At 35.0% G+C, this 21,623-nt stretch overlaps 2 protein-coding genes across 3 annotated transcripts in view; one reads left to right on the top strand and one right to left on the bottom strand.

Annotated features, from left to right (window-relative positions):
- The window catches only part of LOC110377044 (rho GTPase-activating protein 27), a 123,246-nt gene that overhangs the window by 75,054 nt on the left and 26,569 nt on the right, over nucleotides 1–21,623 (bottom strand). The window lies entirely within an intron of this gene.
- The window catches only part of LOC110377045 (trichohyalin), a 36,122-nt gene continuing 32,360 nt past the window's right edge, over nucleotides 17,862–21,623 (top strand). The window contains exon 1 of the mRNA XM_064040280.1: nucleotides 17,862–18,083. Within this exon, the coding sequence (XP_063896350.1) occupies nucleotides 18,023–18,083 (61 nt within the window). The 5' untranslated portion in view covers nucleotides 17,862–18,022. The remainder of the gene's footprint in view (nucleotides 18,084–21,623) is intronic.

Here is a 21,623-nt window from a genome sequence, read left to right on the forward strand (position 1 = left end):
AAGTGTATGCAAACATTATAAAGCTAAAGACATTATTTGTAGCAGGTAGTAGTCCGATTTAAAATAACTTTCTTTATGAGTTAGCTGTTAAATCGACAATACTAGGTACTACATATTAATCTAGGAATGCATATTAGTTCCTACGGGACGTGGGCATCACCGCAGGCGTAAGCTAGATGATTCAAATGCCTTGCTGTGAATCAAATGCCTCGCTTGTGAATCCTACCGTTTAGTCGTTACGAAATTCCTCATCGACAGTGCTCAGTAGGGCACCAACATTGTATTCCGATAAAATCTCGCAGCTATTACCAATGCGTCCGCCATTCTGTGACTAGGAACCTTATCTCCAGTCATTAGCTTCGTCGTGATCTACATCTGAGGATCCACCCTTATTACGAAATTTGGTACTTATTCCTATATTTGATCCACGGTCAAAACTCAAACCTACTTGTAATATGGTCTGACACATGTTATGTATGAAGCAGTTTTTGAATTGTTTGTGAAAATATCGTAATTGTCAGGGTACAAAAGTAACAAAAACTGGATATCGCACTGGGTTTAAATAGAACTGGAGATTTCTATAGATGTGTTTATTTCTAAACTTGAATTTTCATCAAACAGAGAAAGAGCTGATGAAAGTTGTTGAAACGTAGAATAAGTCAAGTTTGTTTTCTATTCTATCAATTAAATAGTCTCCATCGAAAGCCTCACTTTCAAATAGTATTGAAAGGAAATTGTCTATTTTCCTTTTTTAGTCATGAAAGTCCAGTCCAAGTTTGCAATAGGCTTAGGCGTTTTATAGACATTTAGTTTTATTAGTATTCCCCTTTTTATCATCATTTGCTTTGTCGTTCCCACGATCATCTGAATCGAAATTGCTTTCGTAATTCTGAAAATATTTTGCAGCATTTTCTACGCAGGAACGTGAAGCTAAATAACAAATTCTACGTATAAGTATAATGTCCGTCGAAGGAAGTTGTTAAAACCGTTTTTAAGTAGAGGTGGCCATTTATCCAACACACCTAATGAAATTTCATACGTGATGTATTTGTACTCATATGAATTTAACATACCTAATTAATTCTAATTTTACTTCCTCATGTGGAAAAATGTCGATCTACATCTATTCAGTTTTAATATTAATTTAAAGAAACAGTTAATCAGATTAAACTACTTACAACTAAAATAGAAACAAAGAGTAGGTAAGGCACCCAACAATATTTCAAGATTTCAGTCTTTTGTTCTTCACTGTAGCAACCAAAATATTTTCACACAACCATACATTTCTGTTTACGGAAATGCAAAAGGAGACATTCCTTTTTTATTTTAAACTGTCATAAAATACTCTATCTGTCCCTTTCGTTCTTTTTAAAATGGAATAGTTAGAGAGAGATGGATATACATTTGTGGCAGCTGAACAAACTGTGGAAGTCGTTTGCGCTCGCGACGTGAAAGTAAACAGTCGGTTAGTTTTTATACCTGCGCCGGCGCAGTCTGGGTTTATTGTTTTGACGCAAATTAGCTCCACGTCACTAAATATATATTTACGTTCAAACAGCACATGTTTTCGAGAGACTGTTTATTATTTTTGACTACAAAACTGATGTTATATCATAGACCTGTTTATCATCTTTCAACAAAGAATATCGTGGCTTCTAAGCAAGGCACCGGTAGGTCTGATGGTACAATTTTCTTCCTCATTCTTAAGGTCCATTTAACGGGTAGTTTTACTAACTTATCGTAATCAGACATTCCTGACTGGTCTTTTATTGCCGAGGTCTGATTTCTGAGTAGGTAAATACACTCTTTGCTAAGAAATACTATACTATCAAGGTTTGAGACAAAGGTGCTTGCAATTGATTGGCTATCCAATTTACATATGGTGTACCTACATTTTTCATTTTGGCATAGTGCCAAAACAGTAGTCTGGTTTTTGGTGCCTCCTAACCACATCCTTGAATGTACTAAAATTGTAATCAATAATACATTTGAATTAGAATCACACAAATTGGCAGCCGGGTACGGAGGTTTATTTTCTTATTTTCCTTCCGCCTGTTTCTTTCTTGTATTATCACCTTTAACCAAACCATGGTTTATATATTTGGTGTTGTAAACCACAATTTCCTACTACTCATCAAATAACTTTAGCACACTTCCGAGCAATGTTTGTTCTCTCCTTGAAACTATCGTGAAGACACTACGTACACTTCGGAACTGCAAAGCTATCTGTAGAGAAATGTCGTACATTCTTCTTCCTCTTGCCCTGTTCCCAATTTTATTTGGAGTTAGCGCAATATGTCATCCTCTTCCATTTTCCCCTGTCACTCGTCATACTAACACTCACTCCCTTCCTATTCATGTTATCTTTCAGGTAATCCATCCATCTTTTCTTAAGTCTTGCTCTTCCTCTCCATCCATCTAGATTCATACTTAGCACGTACAAATGTCGTACATAATATTCTTCTTAATCTTATTTCTTTGACTTCCCATAAGTAGTTACATAGGCTTCTACATACTCATGTATGCAGGTACATAGAACATGCATTGTCCATTGTTCAGCATTGATCACCCTTCGATTTATTCCGTCCTGATCGACATGCGATATTACTAATTCATTAAACTCAAAGCTATTGTTACTTAGTGGTTATTTGGCATCGATTCTACGATTCTTTTGTTCGGTTTTGCATTATTTTTTATGCGATCATTTGCTGTGTGTGGTCTTGAGGAAGTCACCTCTTCTTTCAACATTATTGGATGCTAAAGTTTCAAGTCGATAAGGCAATATATCCTGTCTGTATTTGGGTGTCTTATGGTCAGTTTTTGACTACATTAATTAGTAGTTTATCTATTTGTTTTTAAGGGCCAATAAGGTCCTCAGAAACCGGTAATTAAAGGTCATGTTATAGTGTTATTTGCACACCGTCAATTGTCTAATTAGTTACGTTCCACTTTTAGATGCCTTTGTTGTATTTTTGGTACTCATCGCTTGTTACAATAAGGAAATATTGCAGGAGATTCTATCATAATATTATCCGGTCTTATTGCCAGATGTACCTCTCGGTCCTCAATTACTTGATAATGGAATTCCCGTGTAAGAGGTCCATTTACTTCAGCCAGCCGTAATCTTATTTATTACCGTTAATATGGGCATTTAACGAAGTTCTCCGTTTTAAGGTGGATAGGCCAATTGCGGATTGAGCGACCCAGTAAATATTTTTGCGTTCTTCCTAAGGCAAGACAATATTTTTTTCGACGCCCACGTATTTTTTCCTACGATTCTTGTGGCTAATAAATAATAATCGCTAATAAATAACGGCTAATAAATAATAATCGCAAAGAGAACTATGATTGATGAAACTACATATGATTCTCAAACATAGCCAACCATTTTAAATTACAATTTGAACGTGCTGTCTTTACAAATTCAGTTCATAACCTTGCGAAGTGTCATTCAGGACACCTTGGCATTATAATTGACGTAACTGTAACAGTCCGTAATTCAATTCCCGTTTTGCGCAAAGTGTACAAAAATAACAATAGTCGGGGCGAACCACGGAGCAGTGTATAAATGGAATACTAGGCACGTATGCATTAGTCAAGCCTTTGGTTTTAGCAGATCAAAGAAGGATGCACGGTACAGTGAATTATGTACAGGAGTTAATACGAAATAAATGACACGGTAAAACAATTGGACACGGAAGACTTGGTAATATGACTTTGACAGTTATAAATAGTCGGTTCGATAAATCATAACCTTGTTGTTGTGTCTCCAATACTGTAATTATTTCATAATTATAGACTCCGCTTTTCGATTCCTTTCAATAGCTAAAATATACCAAAATATGCCACCGAAATGTTACCAAGCTATCGTTGTAACCTTTCAGAAAGGCTTGAACTCTTAGTTCGTTCATTGTTACTCCATTCGTAACTTCTCTGTGATTGTTGAGCAAACAAGTCATGCATTATCTTACCGTTTGCGGCGAGTTGCATTGTGTCAGGTTCTCAGCTAACTGTGATACCAGACGTATCATTTTGTAATTAGTTAGCCGTGCCGGGAGAAAGGTCTTCGTTTTAGTTGGTTTAAATGACTGTTTTTGCTGCTGTTTGTGCAGGATATGGTAAATTAAGAGTTTGTTATGAGATAAGCGATGTTTTTGTAAGTTGTGAAGGTGCTTCACGCAATTTTTCTAAATTATTCAGATTTCTTTTGCTGTTCGAACTTGGCATGAACATGGCAACTTGACAAATAACCTAGCATTGGTATAATCAATTAAAATGAAATCACCTATGTGATTAAAAACATACTGATTAGAATCAAACTACTGCTATGTAAATAAAATGAACAAATACAACTGCTGAACAAATTCAGATTAGCCAACATCACTGATAGAACGTAAGACGTTGCATCTAATAATACCTATGCGCAAGGACATAATACACTGAAACTTCTCATTGCGAAACATATTAATAAAAACAAATAGAAATAAGAAACATGATCATAAAACTTCTCAACTACACATTCGTAAGGTCGCTTTAGAAGATCAAGCTACTACACAGAATTTTAGTAGTCATTAATTCGTTTATGACAGTCGGCATTTCTATGTAAATAAATCTGAATTTATGATGACCATAACCCAAGATTATGTAGAGCAAATACACTCTTTTGCAAAAAAAACGGGCACCTATGCGAAATCTTAGTTTTAAGGACTTTACGTGTATTTCAAAGGGTTTTAATGATTGTAGTATGTTTCTAGCATCAAAAGAGTTAGCCGAGCATGCGTGAGAGTATTCTAAATTTGAATTTTGTACAATTGCTAAGAAATTGGTTAAACCTTGTTTTGGACTAATTGCTGGCAGAAAGTTCGTCGGTGTTTTGAAAAGTTTTTGAAGTGATTTTCAGGAAAATGAAAATGCAGTTTTAATTAATGATTAATGTACTTTTTTGTTAGATCAAAACATTTTTGAAAAATTATGCGTATTTGATAAAATTTTCACCTGCTCTAAATGGGCTATACTGATGATTGATGGCAATGTTAAGAGTGTCGGTATTTTAGTGTAAAGCGTTCTATTGTTTAGATATTGTACCCACGTGTTTTAAAATATCGCTTTTTCATAAATAAACACTATTTAGAAGAGTATCAGTACCTTTGGCTGCGACAAAACCAATTTAAAGTAAGCAGTGCCGATCACAACTCGTCTCCTATCGGACTTTGACATTTAAAAAATACCAAATTTTGTGATAAATGTTAAAATTAGCCACATGAAAAAAGATTAGGAGGATTAAAGCTATCTAAAAAGTCAAATTATTGCCTCGTTAAAGCTCTCGATAACTCCATAGGTATCGGGTTACTAAACAACGATTTAGCTGAAAGGGAGTCAAGAATTCAAAATTATTGGGCAAACGTATGTTTCTTAAGAAATTAGCAGCTAGCCAATTATTGTTATGATTTAAGCAGGAAAGTGCTGCAGATGCTAGAAAATCTCGGTGTAGGCAAGTTTATTTAATAAAATATCCGTGGGATGAAAACACGCTATTTGAAGGCTCAGACTCATAGATCTTCAGAGGTCTACGGAGTTTCCCAAGAGACGAGGTTGTTTAAAAATCAGTAATTACGAGACCTTAAGACCTCGTGCTCACAGTCTATGCGCTATTTTCTGTATTTTGTTGAATTTCAAGACTTTTAAAAATGTCAAAGTCCGATAGGAGACGGGTTGTGATCGGCACTGCTTACTTTAATTTTGTTTTGTCGCAGCCAAAGGTACTGATACTCTTCTAAATAGTGTTTATTTATGAAAAAGCGATATTTTAAAACACGTGGGTACAATATCTAAACAATAGAACGCTTTACACTAAAATACCGACACTCTTAACATTGCCATCAATCATCAGTATAGCCCATTTAGAGCAGGTGAAAATTTTATCAAATACGCATAATTTTTCAAAAATGTTTTGATCTAACAAAAAAGTACATTAATCATTAATTAAAACTGCATTATCATTTTCCTGAAAATCAGTTCAAAAACTTTTCAAAACACCGACGAACTTTCTGCCAGCAATTAGTCCAAAACAAGGTTTAACTAATTTCTTAGCAATTGTACAAAATTCAAATTTAGAATACACTCTCACGCATGCTCGGCTAACTCTTTTGATGCTAGAAACATACTACAATCATTAAAACCCTTTGAAATACACGTAAAGTCCTTAAAACTAAGATTTCGCATAGGTGCCCGTTTTTTTTGCAAAAGAGTTTATAAGATTGACGAATATACAGTCTATATTGAAGATGAAGGTCACACTAATGCTAAATCAGTTGTATATCAGAGTAATGGACAGCATATGGCAAAATTGATAGTGCAAACAAAGAGTAATAAAGTTGTGGATTGTATTGTCTGTAATGGAACTGAAATATAAGCTATCGTTAGTGAAACACCAAGGCTATAATATAAGCAATAGACAATAACGTCTTCATCATAATTACTTTGGTATGACTGACTTAGAGTCTGAGCAATTACCTACTAATTAGCTACTTTGGAAGAAAAAAACATTGCTATGGCCTCAAGAAAGAAAAGTCCCTTTTAGGAAATTATTCTCTTTCTCTCATCTAATTCATTAAATCAAAACCATTTAGTTAATCTACTGTTAAGGAAGATTCACAATTGGTCCCAAAATAAGCGAGCTCGTATCTTGGACACCAATTTACACACAATTATTGGGTACATGACAAACCATTATTTTTTCTAATTACTGCAAATAATATCCTAAGCATTTAAAAAAGACATTGTAAACATTTTACAATAGCTAGCGTGTCTAAACAACAGCAAAAGTCAACTGCAAAATAAATTCAATGCATTTAACTTAACTTTTGCATTGCAAATACGAGCTGACCTAATTACGAAGTTCAATGATAGAACTATGACACTACAGAATGCTAATACTATTGAAGACAAGAGAATTGCACTTGAGTGCTAGTTTACGAAGCCTGAGGGAACGTAAGTAGCTAATCGAGTGGAAATTCTGACGTCAGAACGTTGACTACTTGTACAGTTGTAGGCGTGTTTTGATATTGATTGAATACGTCGATAACTATACCATGTATGCTAATATAATTTTTTTTTTTTCAGTCATGATTTTTGTAGCGTTTAGGGTAAGGGCTCTGAAACTACTGAACCGATTTGAAAAATTGGGAACTCTTCCCGAGTAATATAGGCTATATTTTGTCCGCGTACGGAAAAGGGTTTCTCCGGGACACAGGTGAAACCGCGGGGAAACAGCAATTTCTTTAAAATAAACGGTGAACTATATCTTCCTCAGTTTATCAAAAAGTGAAAAATTGCAATTATGTATGTCCCATTATGTAAGTAATTGCATTCTAAATTCAAACATAGCATCCATTATGCGCAGGATTTATTTGAATGACGGATAAATGAGTTATCTAACAACAACAACACTCGTGGTTTGAACTAATGGACTTTGATAGCGTTAATGATATTTAATTATGTGGTCTACAAACATGCATACAGATTAGTGAGAGTTTTTATAGGAGATGATGTGAATGAGCACTGATTTTGGTGCTAAAAACAAGGTCATTTTAAACTTTCCAGTCTTTGTCTTGCTGAATGTTACTAAAAATATGGTCATTATAAACTTTTCAGACTTACTTTTACAGCGAGGTAAAAAAGGGAGGTTCTCAGTTTGGCCTGTATGTATATGTGTTCGTGCTCGATTATCTCCTGTTTGGCTGAACCGATTTTGATGCAGTTAGCAGCATAGTATTTGGGAGATTTTGGAAAGTTTTTAGGTGTACTTTTTATTGAAGTTGGTTTTTTAGTAAAAAGCTTTCAAGAATACATTCCTACATAATTAATTATTTTCTAAGGTTGTAAAATTTATAGTTTGCGTTTCTATGATTTTAGTCTATCAACAAATACGACAAAACATTTCTACGGATCACACGACCAATAATAAAGAAAACAAACGACTAATGCAAGACTTTCATCGCAACAAGCGTTTTGAAAGTGCTCATAATTGTATTTATGCAGATATTCTGCCACTGTCCACCAGTGAAATGTAAAGAGAATTGGATTCTTTCACGTCCATTAATTACTGGCAATATTGCGTACATTAGAATTGAGAGCCCAATTTTTAATTGGTGTAAAACAAAACCAGATGCACGCAGAAATCAATCAAGCAATACTTAAGTGAAAAATATCATATAAAGATAAAATAAATTGGGTTTTCAATCCAAATGCACATAAAATTCTATGATAATACAATAATATGATTCCTTTCAGAAATCAATTTTCGGATTGTTGCAATTGTATAACTCTTATGAACTGTTACACTAACTAAATTGTTATTGTGTCATAATTGTTGACTAACCTAAATCCCTACTAATATTATAAATGCGAAAGTAACTCTGTCTGTCTGTTACGCTTTCACGTCTAAACCACTGAACTGATTTTAATAAAATTTGGTACAGAGATAGAGTTGAATTTGAGAAAGAACATAGGGTAGTTTTTATCCCGGACTTTTGAAGAATTCTCTTGTAAACGCGATATAACCGAACTCTACGCGGACAAAGGTGCGGGCGGAAGCTAGTAAATAAATAAATTCTCAAATTACACCAGGGATTTAGATCAAATGAGGTTTTAAAGATTCCTAATTTTAACCGACTTGATTACTGATTGAAGCTTGTACTAATAAATTAAATTATAACAGTCGACTAAAATAGACACTGTCAATACTATTGCATAACTTTCCTGTTTCAAGAGACAAGGTCGGCTAAATATGATATCAATGATACAATCACATATAATATATCATTGCTTGTGAATATTCGTCTATAAATGTAGATAATATTACAAATGGCAACTATACCACATAATAATAATAGCTATAGTATATTTTTACTTTGTTACTTTTACAGAAACCGACAAGATTTCATTACAACCCAGAAATCCCTGTGCAAAAATTTTGTTAATTTTTTCTGTTTTCCTAGTACCTACACATAGGAAGTAGTGAAGGATAGGCGTTTTGGGGACTGTCTTATGTAGATCGGAAAGAGTTTATTTTCAGCCTAATTTGAATGAACGCTTTCAACATTATTGTAGCTTCTAAATTCAAGAAGAAAACGGAAGATATTCAAAACTGTTTGAAGACAGAGCAAAACTCTTTCAAGTTTCATAAAACTGTAAACCACATTACATATTCTTATTTTTTACCGCAAAAAGTTGAGGTCCACTGCCCAACCCGATGTTGCGTGAAGCATACGAACTAAGATTTGAACTGGACATAACGGTGATAACATGCGCAGATGCCATTAAATCATACAAAAATGTGCTTTCGCATGCGAAAAGACTGTGTTCCAAACTTCCTTATTTACCGTACGTAATTAAAAAATGAAATTGATTCCTCTTTATTGGTTAGACATGTATTTTAATTGAGTTTGGAAATGTCTAGTTTAAAATTACGGATGTGATTAGTTTAATACACAGTTTGATGTCTAATTAATGTGTTTTTCGGAAATAAGATTTTTTTTTTATTGCGGCTTGTTGTTAAGTTGATCGGAGAAAATTGTGACAAGAAGTTTTCTTTCAGAATGGAGAAAATATATGGTATTCTGAATTTATCTCTCATTTGTTTTTTTTTTTTTCAGTATGTTCTAGTATCGTAAAAAATAATGACAAAGCCGTAGAAATCTGTGGCTTAGCCACAAAACTGTGGGTGCTCATTGAAAGCATTGTATGGTTTCTGTATTTATTGTGAACCGATAAAATTGGTATATTTTTAACCGACTTAAAACAGGAGGTCCTCAGTTTGACCTGCGTGTATGTTTGTGTGTGTTTTTGCGCGATTATCTCACACTTGGCTGAATCGATTGTGATGCAATTTTCAGCGTTTGTCAGATTTAGGAAAAGGTTTTTTGTGTCTTTAATCTAATTGACGTGTCTTAAGACTTACAGTTTTATGCCAGTTCCTCGTGAAATTTTACCTAACTCGCTTCAGCATTTACGTGGAAGCGAACAGACTGATTTATAATACCTTATTAGTGGAGTTTTCATGCGTGACATAATTGTATTTGGCTGAAGTTTCAGGTTGTTAACAATTTCCCTAAATAATGTGAGCAGAGGGCGTTGACCTTGTGTCCTTAAATAATTCAGTAGGTACGCGAGTTAAGTCTACCGTATAATTTCTGTAATAAGGATATTGTATATTCGTGTTTATGTATGTAGGTACGACGTGGTTTACAACATTTGGCAATTCATCTTAAATTGTAGATATATTTTCTATAAATTTTACCAAAGCTTAGGTTACTTGCTAATTCTACAGTTTTCACTCCATAACTACTGAACCGATTTAATTATAGAGATAGCTGAGAAGAGATATGCTAAAGATATAGCTACTTTCGCGGATAAAATATGTTTTTTTTTAACACATTTTTAGTTTTGCCTGTGTGTTACTTATTAGGTATAAGTAGTAAACATGCGTGGCAGGGTAAAATACTATCAGGGATATCACGGTATCCAGAAACTATTCGCGAAAGAACTCACATGTGGGAATTTATTAGAAACTATCTAATAAATTCTTCTATAGGTATATGCCATATGACATCTCCTACGTCAGTCACGGCCAGCACACAATGGCGAGACGCATTCAAATGACAGGATGATCTGCTAGCAAGGGCACTCATTCAATTGCAGTCATCCTGTAGTTCCCCTCAGCTTCCTGCTATCATCTGACAAACAAACCAACTCACCAACCCAATATCTACAGCAATAAGGTCGAAAATTCAATAGCAGAAAGTGTTGCTGCGTAAATCTCTACGCGGATGCTGTCGTATAAAGTTTGACAGTTCGCTTGTTTATGGTAAGCTGTGTTTTATGTATTAAAATGTTGTTGTTGTTCAGTTTTAAGTGTGTAATTGAATTTGCTTTTAATTTACTCGTGAAATGAGGAAATATAAGGTAGGAATTTATGTAATTTTATAATCAATACAGAAAAATCTGTTTATGCTGTCTATGGTTACCGAAAAATATAGCGGGAAAAAATTCAAACGTCGAATGCAATAACTTCTAACTTGCCAGTATCGATTTATTTTTTATTGAACCTCATTTCATGGTTAGAACAAAATAATACAACAGTACAGAAGTCCTAGTTTTATATTGAAAGCAATATCACGCACAACTAAGGCGATGGCGACATTAATTTGAGATAAAGAAAACCATATTTACGCATTACTACGTGGCTTATCATTTTTCAATTTGTAAAGAACTGGGTGTCAAGTTATAACTAACTTAACCCACTAATCGAGTATTTCACAATATTCGGAAACATGTTTGATTAATTAACGTTCCAACGAGGAATCTATTTCCGAAGCATACCACGTTAATTAATCAAATACCGTTAAAGAATTACTACCTACATACTTTTGCAAACCACCTAATTTACCTATCACAGGTCAGTGTGTGAAAATCAAGAGTTATGCCCGATTCGTCATTTTAGTGATTTGGCATCCATAAAAAACGTGTCCCAGTTGGTCATTCAATAAAATATTTTATTTTGCTTAGTCCCAATTGGTCATCCGTACTTTATTTTGTAAAAAGTACTGTCAACAAGATAAGCTTTACAATATTGTAATATGTTTTTTTTTATTATTTTGGTTATGTTTTTTCCGAATATGGCAAGACGCTATTAATAAAATCGCGATTTCAACGGCATCACACACCGCACGGCCAAAACCAAAATACCAGGATCGCATAAATTAGATGAGTAATATACCAATCAACGAGTGTCCATGGAACTGCCCACCGTGTACTAGGACCGCATAACTTACAGGAGTATAGCAGTCAAGAGTGTCAGGATTTTACGTTTTTTTCCTAATTGTAGATAAACATACCAATTTACACCATCTCTTTTTCCTCTTTTATAGAGGAAAAAATTCAAAACTTCAATGACATTTCGGACAGGTTACTTAAAATTAATGTACATTCGGCATATACCCTTATTCGATATTGTTGTTTCGGACCAAAATTTACTTATATCCTTCGCTCTTCTCATTTGTGGAAACATCCGAACCTATTAGATAAAGTTGACAAAATTATCAGGAACACCCTTTCTCTAATATTAAATGTGGCCCTGGACGACCGAGCCTGGCAACAGGCCTCACTGCCTATTCGCTTGGGAGGCCTCGGCGTCCGCAAAATTTCCAGTCTTAGTTTACCGGCATTCCTCTCCTCGGTCCACAGCACCGCAAGTCTCACTAGGAAAATTCTATCTTCCTCACTGGTGGACTTTGGGGTGCCGTGTTTGGCCGATGCGTTGAATGCTTGGAAAATGACTTGCCCAAATACGGTTATGCCCAGTGACCCCTCCTCTCAGAGACAGTGGGATGGGCCGCTCTGCAGCATCACACGGAATGATCTTCTTAATACGTGTAATGGTGCTGCCGAGCGCGCTCGCCTGCTGGCTGTGGGAGTATGGGAATCTGGACTATGGTTGCAGGTTATTCCGTCAACCAGCATAGGCACTATGCTGGATGACAACACCTTCCGGATAGCTACATGCCTTCGATTAGGCGCTCCTGTGTTGCTCCGCATCGCTGCCATTGCGGTGAAGCTGTCGACAGCCTCGGGCACCATGGTCTGTCGTGCTGCAGAAGTGCTGGTCGTATTGCACGGCATGCCAGCATTAACGACATTATCCGTCGTGCTCTTTCCACCGCCGGCGTACCAGCTGTTTTAGAGCCTAATGGACTGGTACGTGACGATGGAAAGAGGCCAGATGGTATGACGTTGTTGCCATGGAAGATGGGTAGGCCCTTGGTGTGGGACGCAACATGCGTCGACACCCTGGCGCCATCACATCTTCCTAGCACGGCAGTCTGTGCTGGGGCGGCTGCAGCTTCTGCAGAGACCACCAAGCGGCGCAAATATAATAACCTTATTGGAAATTATAGTTTTGAGCCGTTTGGGGTCGAAACGCTCGGACCATGGGGCCCGAGTTCGCGGTTACTTTACAAGGACATCGCGAAAAGGCTTGTCGACGCTTCGCGTGACCAGAGGGCTGGCTTATTCTTTGGACAAAGAATTAGCATTGCCATTCAACGTGGCAATGCAGCCAGTCTTCTGGGCACGTTTCCGGAGGACAGTGATGCGGAGGAATACTTCGACACCTGATCGATGCTCTTTTATATTATGTTTTATATAGTATTTTATTTTTAGTTTTGTATAAAGATAAGTAGCTTAAGTTTATATATATGTATAGTGTGTACATTAATAGTTCATATTAAATAATTTAATGTCGTTCTTCAAAATTAAATTTATTTACACCATCATTCATCATTTTTATGTATACAATCTCTTTGCTACTTATGGGCCCCTGGTACTTTTGTTACCGGCACAAAAAGTATCGAGTCACATTTTCGGGTTTATAAAATGCCCAAGTTGTCTTCACCTGTGTTTTAATGTAAATTTTATTATATTTATATGAGAGCTATACCTTTACCTACATCGAAGTTTTTCATTTAAAATTTCTTCTAACACTTTTATTTCTGACGGTACTCTGATACGTGAAATTTTATGCGGGTGACGAATCGGAACTCAAAATTTAAATATTAAATTATTTATTTTGCTCGAATGACCAATTGGGACTTGGTGTATGGAAAAAATAGTTGGTGACCAATCGGTACTAGTGACAAATTGGGAATAACTCAAAATCAAGCAGGTATTCGATCAATCATAATTTAATTAAAATAAATAAAATTAGGGTAGGATGATGAAGAAGTCAAATTATTAGATTCGATTGGAATCGTTTAAATGGTATTCTGAGCAGTCACTGTGTATCTTGTTAACCTGTTATGTGTATAAATAAAATCAAGTACTTAAAGTTTCATTTTGATTCGGTTTTAACAACAATAAAACAACAAAATATTCTACAATTTTTAAATGCAATCCCAGTCAGAACAACGACATCCCGTCTGAAACATGACTTGTGACGTCACAGGTTATGTAAGTCAAAAACCACAAGTAATTAAAAACTTTTAATGTGCCTGGTCAGGAAGATAGGCCTATAGCCGGACATCCAACGAAAGTAGCCTATAATAAATACTACATGCTTTGTCCAATATTCTCTTAATTAATTTAGAAATTAAATGTTACCTAACTCATTAAACATTAAAGTTCATTGGCTTCTAGATATACTAGTAGACAAGTTTAACCAAATTGCGGAAGGCATTCATAATATGAGGAAATTATATAGAAATAACATCAAATATTTTGAAACAAAGCAGCGCAGATATAATACTTACCTACCTACATGAAAAAATATTTATAAATATACTGTAACCACAAAGTACAAAGCGAAACGGTACAAAGTTAAGTAGGTTTGTACTTAAAACCATAATATTAATATAAATAAGCCATTAAATTGAACTAGTATTTGCGTGCACTGATTGCATCGCCATTTTCCGTAATTGCTAATGTTTTTTTACTGTATGCTGATAACGTTGTAAATAGCACATATTTTTTTTGTATAATTATAATAATAGGTATGCATACATACATGACATACTTACAGACGTTGGTTTAAATTCAATTTGAATTGGGTAGTTTCGAACGCGGAATAGTACTGATTATTTTTCCGACCCAAATATCGACCAATAGAATTGCACCATTCGACGTCACGTTATACAACCTACATGGTATTATACTGATAATTTTTTTTGAATATTTTCTCTGGTCGTTGCTATGTCAAACTGACAGGTTGTGGCCGACATTTGGGACGGAAAAATAATCCCCCGAATACCACACGAGCTTCAAAATTCTCTGACATTTTGAAGCTCTTGTGGTATTATAAGTGAAAATTTTCCGACTGTCGTAATGAGTGAACTGATAAACTATCACAAAGTAACCTGAACTGAATTTTGTTTTATAAAATAAGTCTTCATGGATTTGGATAGAATCTAAAATAACAAATATGTAATTTTGAAACAGAGATGCATTTCGTGGTATATTCCGGTAATCGACCATCAGCATACTTACTTTATTATTTTGCGACAAAACTAATGCTATCAAAAGAGAAAAATAATGTCTTCATTACGTATGTAGATCCGGGAAAGCTAGGAAATCCTAATAGATGGTCTAATCATAATTCTGAGCAGCGCCCGTGGTGCCACACGTTATAAGGCAAGCCACGTGAGGACATTAGTGTTGTGACAGGCCACGCCAAAAAGAATTTATACCCCGGAGACCAAGCAGGTTGGATTAATTTCACCTGCAATATCAAAGGAGGTGGTACTGTGGAGGTTTATCTGTCAGGAAAACTCTTTTTGGAACATAGAATTTAGTTATTGTTGATGTCTCATATTGAACTCTTCAAATAGTCTGAAAAAAATAAGTAAACCTTAAATTTTTAGGAAGAGACTTACAATAATAAATCACTGCTTTGATCTGATTGATCTAACAATTAACTAATCAACACAAAAGGCTTTATTATTGAGAAAGGTTTTATAGTCAACATAATTATTTATAAATAGATAAACTGGTTTTAAATTAATAACAGCAAGTTATTCATCATTAGTCAGTGCATGTGGTTAAAATTACAACATCATTGAAATTCCACTGTTTGTTTGAGAACTGAACACAAATGGTCTGACCGCACCAGTTGTTCCGCAAACGTTGCTACATCAATTTATTCTGTGGGTAAACTGTTCACATCAAGAGTTGCTAGTTGGAAAATATCGTCTATACCATTTCTGCAAAAGTGATATGTGGGCTCAGAAGAATCTTCAATGGGTGTTCAGTTCAGTTAAGTTTGTAAGGTAATGTCTGGATCTAAACTCATTTGTTTTTTTACTAGTGGAAAGCCACGATATTTGAATTGATAATTTACTTTTGAATGGTCCCCATCTTACCTTCCTTATCACAAATTCCCCTACCATTGGCTATGTTTTACCCAGGTACGTTAAATAGTTTAGGACGCGGGTGAAACGACGCAAAACTAGCAAGAATTTGACAAAAATAACAGTAATAACTTCAGCAACTTGGACTCACTCACTATAAAGTCATATTTCAATCTAGTAAACTGTTCAACATTAAAAAATAAGCGAAAACGTTCCGACTCGCAATAGCAGTCATCAATCCATTCTTTAGACACGATAAGATTCACTTGAAAATTCCGTTATAGCAAAATGCACTGTAAAATTATATCTTTTAAGTCTTAATTTGATTAAGCCATGTTTCGTATGGCAGTATTGTTATATTTTCACACAGTATGATAAACCGTTGCCAAATCGACACATTGAAATCACTTGATTTTCGTCAGTATTTTGGAGAAATAAAATTTTGTAACTCTCATTTGATTGTAGTAGGTTCCTATTGACTTGAATGAAATTCAGGAAAACATAACACTTACGTACCTAAAATAAGTAGACAGAATAAGAAAAAAAACTTCACAATCGATTAAAAATCTAAACGCAAAGGCTAGTAAAATAACAAAAACGAAGTAGGTAGCTATAAAGTTGTTTGAACTAGGTACGAAATAAAAATCCTCTTGTTATAAACAGCTGCCTTCAGCATTTTATTCATGTTTTAAAGATAGAATTAAAGATCTAAAGCATTCAATTTATTTAAATAACGCCAAGTTAATTTAATACAGTTCAGCAGCAAAAAGCGAGGAAGTCTACGATTTCATATCATTAACATTGCATCGGAAGTTAATAATAATCCTGTATTATTCAATGTTATCTGTGTTACTGGTGTTACTCGTACCTACACGGTTCGATATAAAAATTTATGAATAAACACAACGGTCATAGACGATTCTCATGAATGGTCACCGAAGCACTGAACCACAGCGCGACCGGTTCTCATTGTATCCGATATCTGACGCCAATGTAACCTTTCTATGCAATAATACTCTTTTTGCAACCAAATAGGTTTCTACAAAACCACAAACTCTCTGGTCTATAAAGGGGGAGTTCCGAAATTCCGATTTTAAATCCACAGTCGCACGTTGCGTGTTTACTTTAAATATTTTCATACTTAGTCTATCTCATGAGCATAAGATGTGTTTACAATAATCGGCGTGGGATTATTAACCACAACGGTGATTGGCATGCTTTTGATAAACACCATTATGACTGCACAAGATTTTACACGTTTGTCTTCAATCAATACTTTCACTGATAACTGTTGTATTATCTAAATACTTCTTAATGGTTTTTGACATTTGACGATCTCCGCCAATTTTGTTTCGATCTTAATGTCATGGCTGTAATCAAAATCCGCTAAATAATAATAATGATGATGCAGCATTTCATTATTCACAAACCGTATTAATTTATTTATTGGATTGCATCTAAAAGGTTGAATGCCGATGCGTTGCGACCTCATTTCGCTTTTAGCTTCTCGTTTTCCTTTCACGAATCAAGTTTTTTTGTAAATCTATCAGAACCAGTGTTAAATCTAGCTTTCGGTGTTCGACCAACATTATTCTTAAACCTACTGACATTTTGATTATCATTTGCAACGTGCTGCAAAATGACGATGATTTATCTTATTTATGTTAAATATATCTTATTTATATTCCAAATATATTCCAAAAAGGATTATTAATATGTTTATTTGCAGTAAATGCAGTAATCATTTGATTACTTTCCTCACAGCCACAGTTTTACCTGTAACTAATTATCGATTATGCGGTGCAAACTAATCACTGCATTATTAATCTGACCTTCAATCTCTGCGACAAGTCGCAACCAAATGATTAAAATCTTTTTCTCCAATCGCTGACATTCAAATCTCACTTTAACAACAATCAACTGCAAACGAAATTGGTGTCATAAAAAAAACAGTTCTTATTTTTGGTGAAGCGAATCTCAAACGTCAGCATTGTCAGTTTTGCTGTTTGGATCTCTCAGATTAAAATTCTCAGTTACTTGTAATTGAAATCTTAGTGCGATAGTGTCATAACATACCGGTGTGAACCGTTCCTCCTCGGCGTTGAGCAAATCCCCGACAGAAGATGCTTTCGCCTGATTCGCCAAATGCCTACGGCTATTCAAGACATAGGACAACTCATCCAGGTACCGCAGCGTCAAGTTAGCCATTTTTCACACAACACAAGCACACTACAAACTGATCATTTACCACTCGCGTCAACAGTAGTCCGTAGTAACAATGAAATAGGAAACTGCGTATTCACGTAAACAATTCAATGGGAGTCGCGCAGTGGGAGCTACATGCGTACTGCGCCATAGCCGAGTCGCAACTGAGCGGACCGCGACGGCTGCGCTCTTCGGCGCTCATAGAGTAAACATTCGTAGAAAGCTAATCGGCTACGACCTTATTATGGTTTTAGGTAAACACTCCTAATATCTAGATTAGAGCAGACGTTGACTCACTGTTTTAAGCTGCAGTTATGTCATTGTGTGTCTGGCCAAGGCCAAAAGGTTTATGAATGGTCGAACGAGCACTAGAGAGATCGAAATTATCCTCAAGGGTTTGATGTAATGAGGGAAGATATTAAAGAGTAATTAACTTTTATAGCTTGGCCACATGAAACTGGCTTAGTAATTAACACCGACGAAATGGTTTGTCTAATTACACATCAGACCGTTGATGAAACAGATGGTTTTAGGCCATCTTCTAATTACAATGTGGTCAAATTGGGATCTTAGGAGATCTTACGCATACTTAAGGAGTAGAAACTTCGAATTTCCTTACAAGGAGTTAACTACTTCTATTACTTATTTTAGGCTTCCCATTTGAATCGTGCAAAAATGGATCCTAGAGTATCATTTGAAGATTAGGTTTGCCGTTCCTTCCATAAAGAAGCATGCAGATAAATAAAATTGATTCGGTGCTTCTAATATTAGTTAGGATTATCGTCTCTGCATTATTCTTTGCCACAGCTGCACTTACGATCCATTTCTTGCTCACATTCCACGTGACGGTGACGAGAGCCTCGGAGCCATTTCCTAAGTATTACGTAAAACTGAAGACGTCGTTACATATTATGTGAGAGCTAATTATAAACAATTTGCACTTATCAGTTCAATTCAATTTACTCGAGAGCTAAAACTGAAGAAGTTTGGATGAAAGACAAATTAAAGCTACCCGTCTCAAGGACGGGTGGTACAGATGCGATGCAAACTTATAAATTATGGAATAATTATATCTTAATCTTTAGCTTTAAATTAAACGTCTTCCTTAAAATTGAACTTATTGCATAAGAGTTTGATAAGTTGGATCAAATTGAATAAAGAAACTGAGCTAGTAATAGAAAAACTCGCATTGTTCACCCCAGAGGGGATTGACCAGGAAACAAGTTTATAAGAAACGAAACACCTTTAGAAACGCTTAGTTTTTGCGCTAAAGTTAACGACAATGGCATAACACGGGGTAACAGGTTGCGGGCCTATTGTTCAGGGGCACCTGAACGACCAGTTACCCTTTGTTTACTTCAGAAAACCAGGGAAAAAGCCACTGACCTGTGGTAATGTTGACAAAAGGAATTTTATAAAACTTACTGTTCTCTGCAGTTTCGCCCGCAAAAAGAGGGAACTACTCTCGAGCTCTTGACTATCTGTGTAACAAATTGTATTTCAATCGGTTCAGAAGTTTTAGCGAGAAAGCCGGATATCCGCATTTATGATATTAATAAGGAAGGTTAAGATAAACTTTATGTTACAAATGGTATTAAAATAATTACTTCCATTTTGAAGATCAATCTGATCTAATTGGCTCTTAGATTTCATGTTTCCAAAAACTTGATTCTGCGTTCAATCTTATTTTTATATCAAAGTATACTTTGAACCCTTAATAAAAATAACCTACCCTTTAGAGCAAACAACCTTGATAATACAAAAATGTATATTTAAATCTTCAACACATCTAATACATAAATATTTTTATTTACATCATAAGAATCTCCAATAATCGTCGTAGTAAATATGAAGTATTCTCTAATAACATTGATAGAGTGTATACCTCTTATCCCTAGATAACTGTCAGTCACACAATTTGAGATTTGATTGATCTGGAGCGATTCCCAATTCCCAATCCATCAAGCAAGCAGAATCCTAATAAACTTCTTCTAATTGGATTGAAGTAGTTAAGTAAAACCTTTTTAAATCGTTAAGTTTATTTTCTAAGGCTTCTAATCCTGCATTGTCAGTATTTTTTGCTTTTACAGTCTTTCGATTGGATGCTTTCTGTTGAATGACTTAAAATTGGATTATCTTCCATCGTTAATTTGTCAAAGTATCATCTAAGCATCTTAATCCTAAATTCCGTTTTCAGCCATTATCAGATGCTGCTAATTTCTGCTAACTATGCTTTACTTTACTTGACGAACTATTTCAATTTTTTTCTTAATTCCCACCGCACCGGTCGGAAATGCTTATCGTTTGGAACATTGAGCAAATAATAGTCGCCATCTGACCCATCATTGACTAGTTAATCATCATTGGCCCTTACAATTCCTCGCCTCCCAATTTTCCTTCCTACTAGAATAGCTAGATAGGATAATTGCAATGGTCCATTTAGTAGCTTCAAGCTCTGTGAGTGCACGACGGACGCGATCGTGGTAGGTCAGTATTGTACCGGCCCTTCGCTTCCTTTCACTTTCGAACCAATTGTTACTGGACCTCTGCTATAATTGTAACTTCATTCTTTAGAAATTACAGTTCTTTTTTTTTACTTTTTTTGCTGTTTTTGTAAGATTGGTTTTTGTGATGTTGCTCAAATTGTGGAGTTTTTGTTTCATTTTCCTTGCTATTCATTTGTTCTTTTCCTATTTTATTCATATAATTTTCATACCATTTACGTATTTCTATCTTCTCATAGGTACATCTGTTTTTAAGCGCAGTGATTTCCTGCTTTGGAATTCACAAAAAAAATCTAGATTTTTTTTATTGAATGTTAAAGATTCAGACACATTTAAAAAAATATTTCGTCAAAGCCAACAACATTATTCATGTTAATATCGAAATAAATAAAATTCTTCGTATTAAAATTAAAACGCTTGTCAATTTTGAAACATAACCTTCGTTGGAAAAAAGTTGCATTTTTTTTAATGCGATATTTTCTTCAATGCCAACTGATCGATAGTGAACAGCTGTTCTCCTTAAAGTTTTTTGTGCAAGTCCTTTCTAAAATGAGTTCTGAAAAAACTCAGGTAGCATGACATAACGCTTGTTTTGCTCTGAGGATCAGGTAGGAATATACCAATACCGACCAGTAGATACTTAAATGTGAATTAAATTACATACATGTGAATAGTTTAAATTAAACGTAGTATTTGCCTAGCCTTAGCCAAACCTATACAAATTAAAATTATCTTCTACTGTTAAATCTACATGGAAAATGTCAGTAATACTGAAAATACATATATAAACGCCCTGGGTTTCAAGACTCTAGCCTACCTAAATGTCTTTACGGTTCTTGCCTCTAATATCTTTCGACGAACTAAAATATTTGGCTATTATCAATCTAACATTTCAAACAATAATAAAAGAAAATTTGACCTAGCAGTATGGCAATCAATATACCTACGGATGACAAAATTAGGATCAGTAGGTAACTAGTTCCAACCAACAGAACACTTCAGCTAACTACAGTAA

The sequence above is a fragment of the Helicoverpa armigera genome, chromosome 22 (genome assembly GCF_030705265.1).
Source record: "Helicoverpa armigera isolate CAAS_96S chromosome 22, ASM3070526v1, whole genome shotgun sequence".
NCBI lineage: Eukaryota > Metazoa > Arthropoda > Insecta > Lepidoptera > Noctuidae > Helicoverpa > Helicoverpa armigera.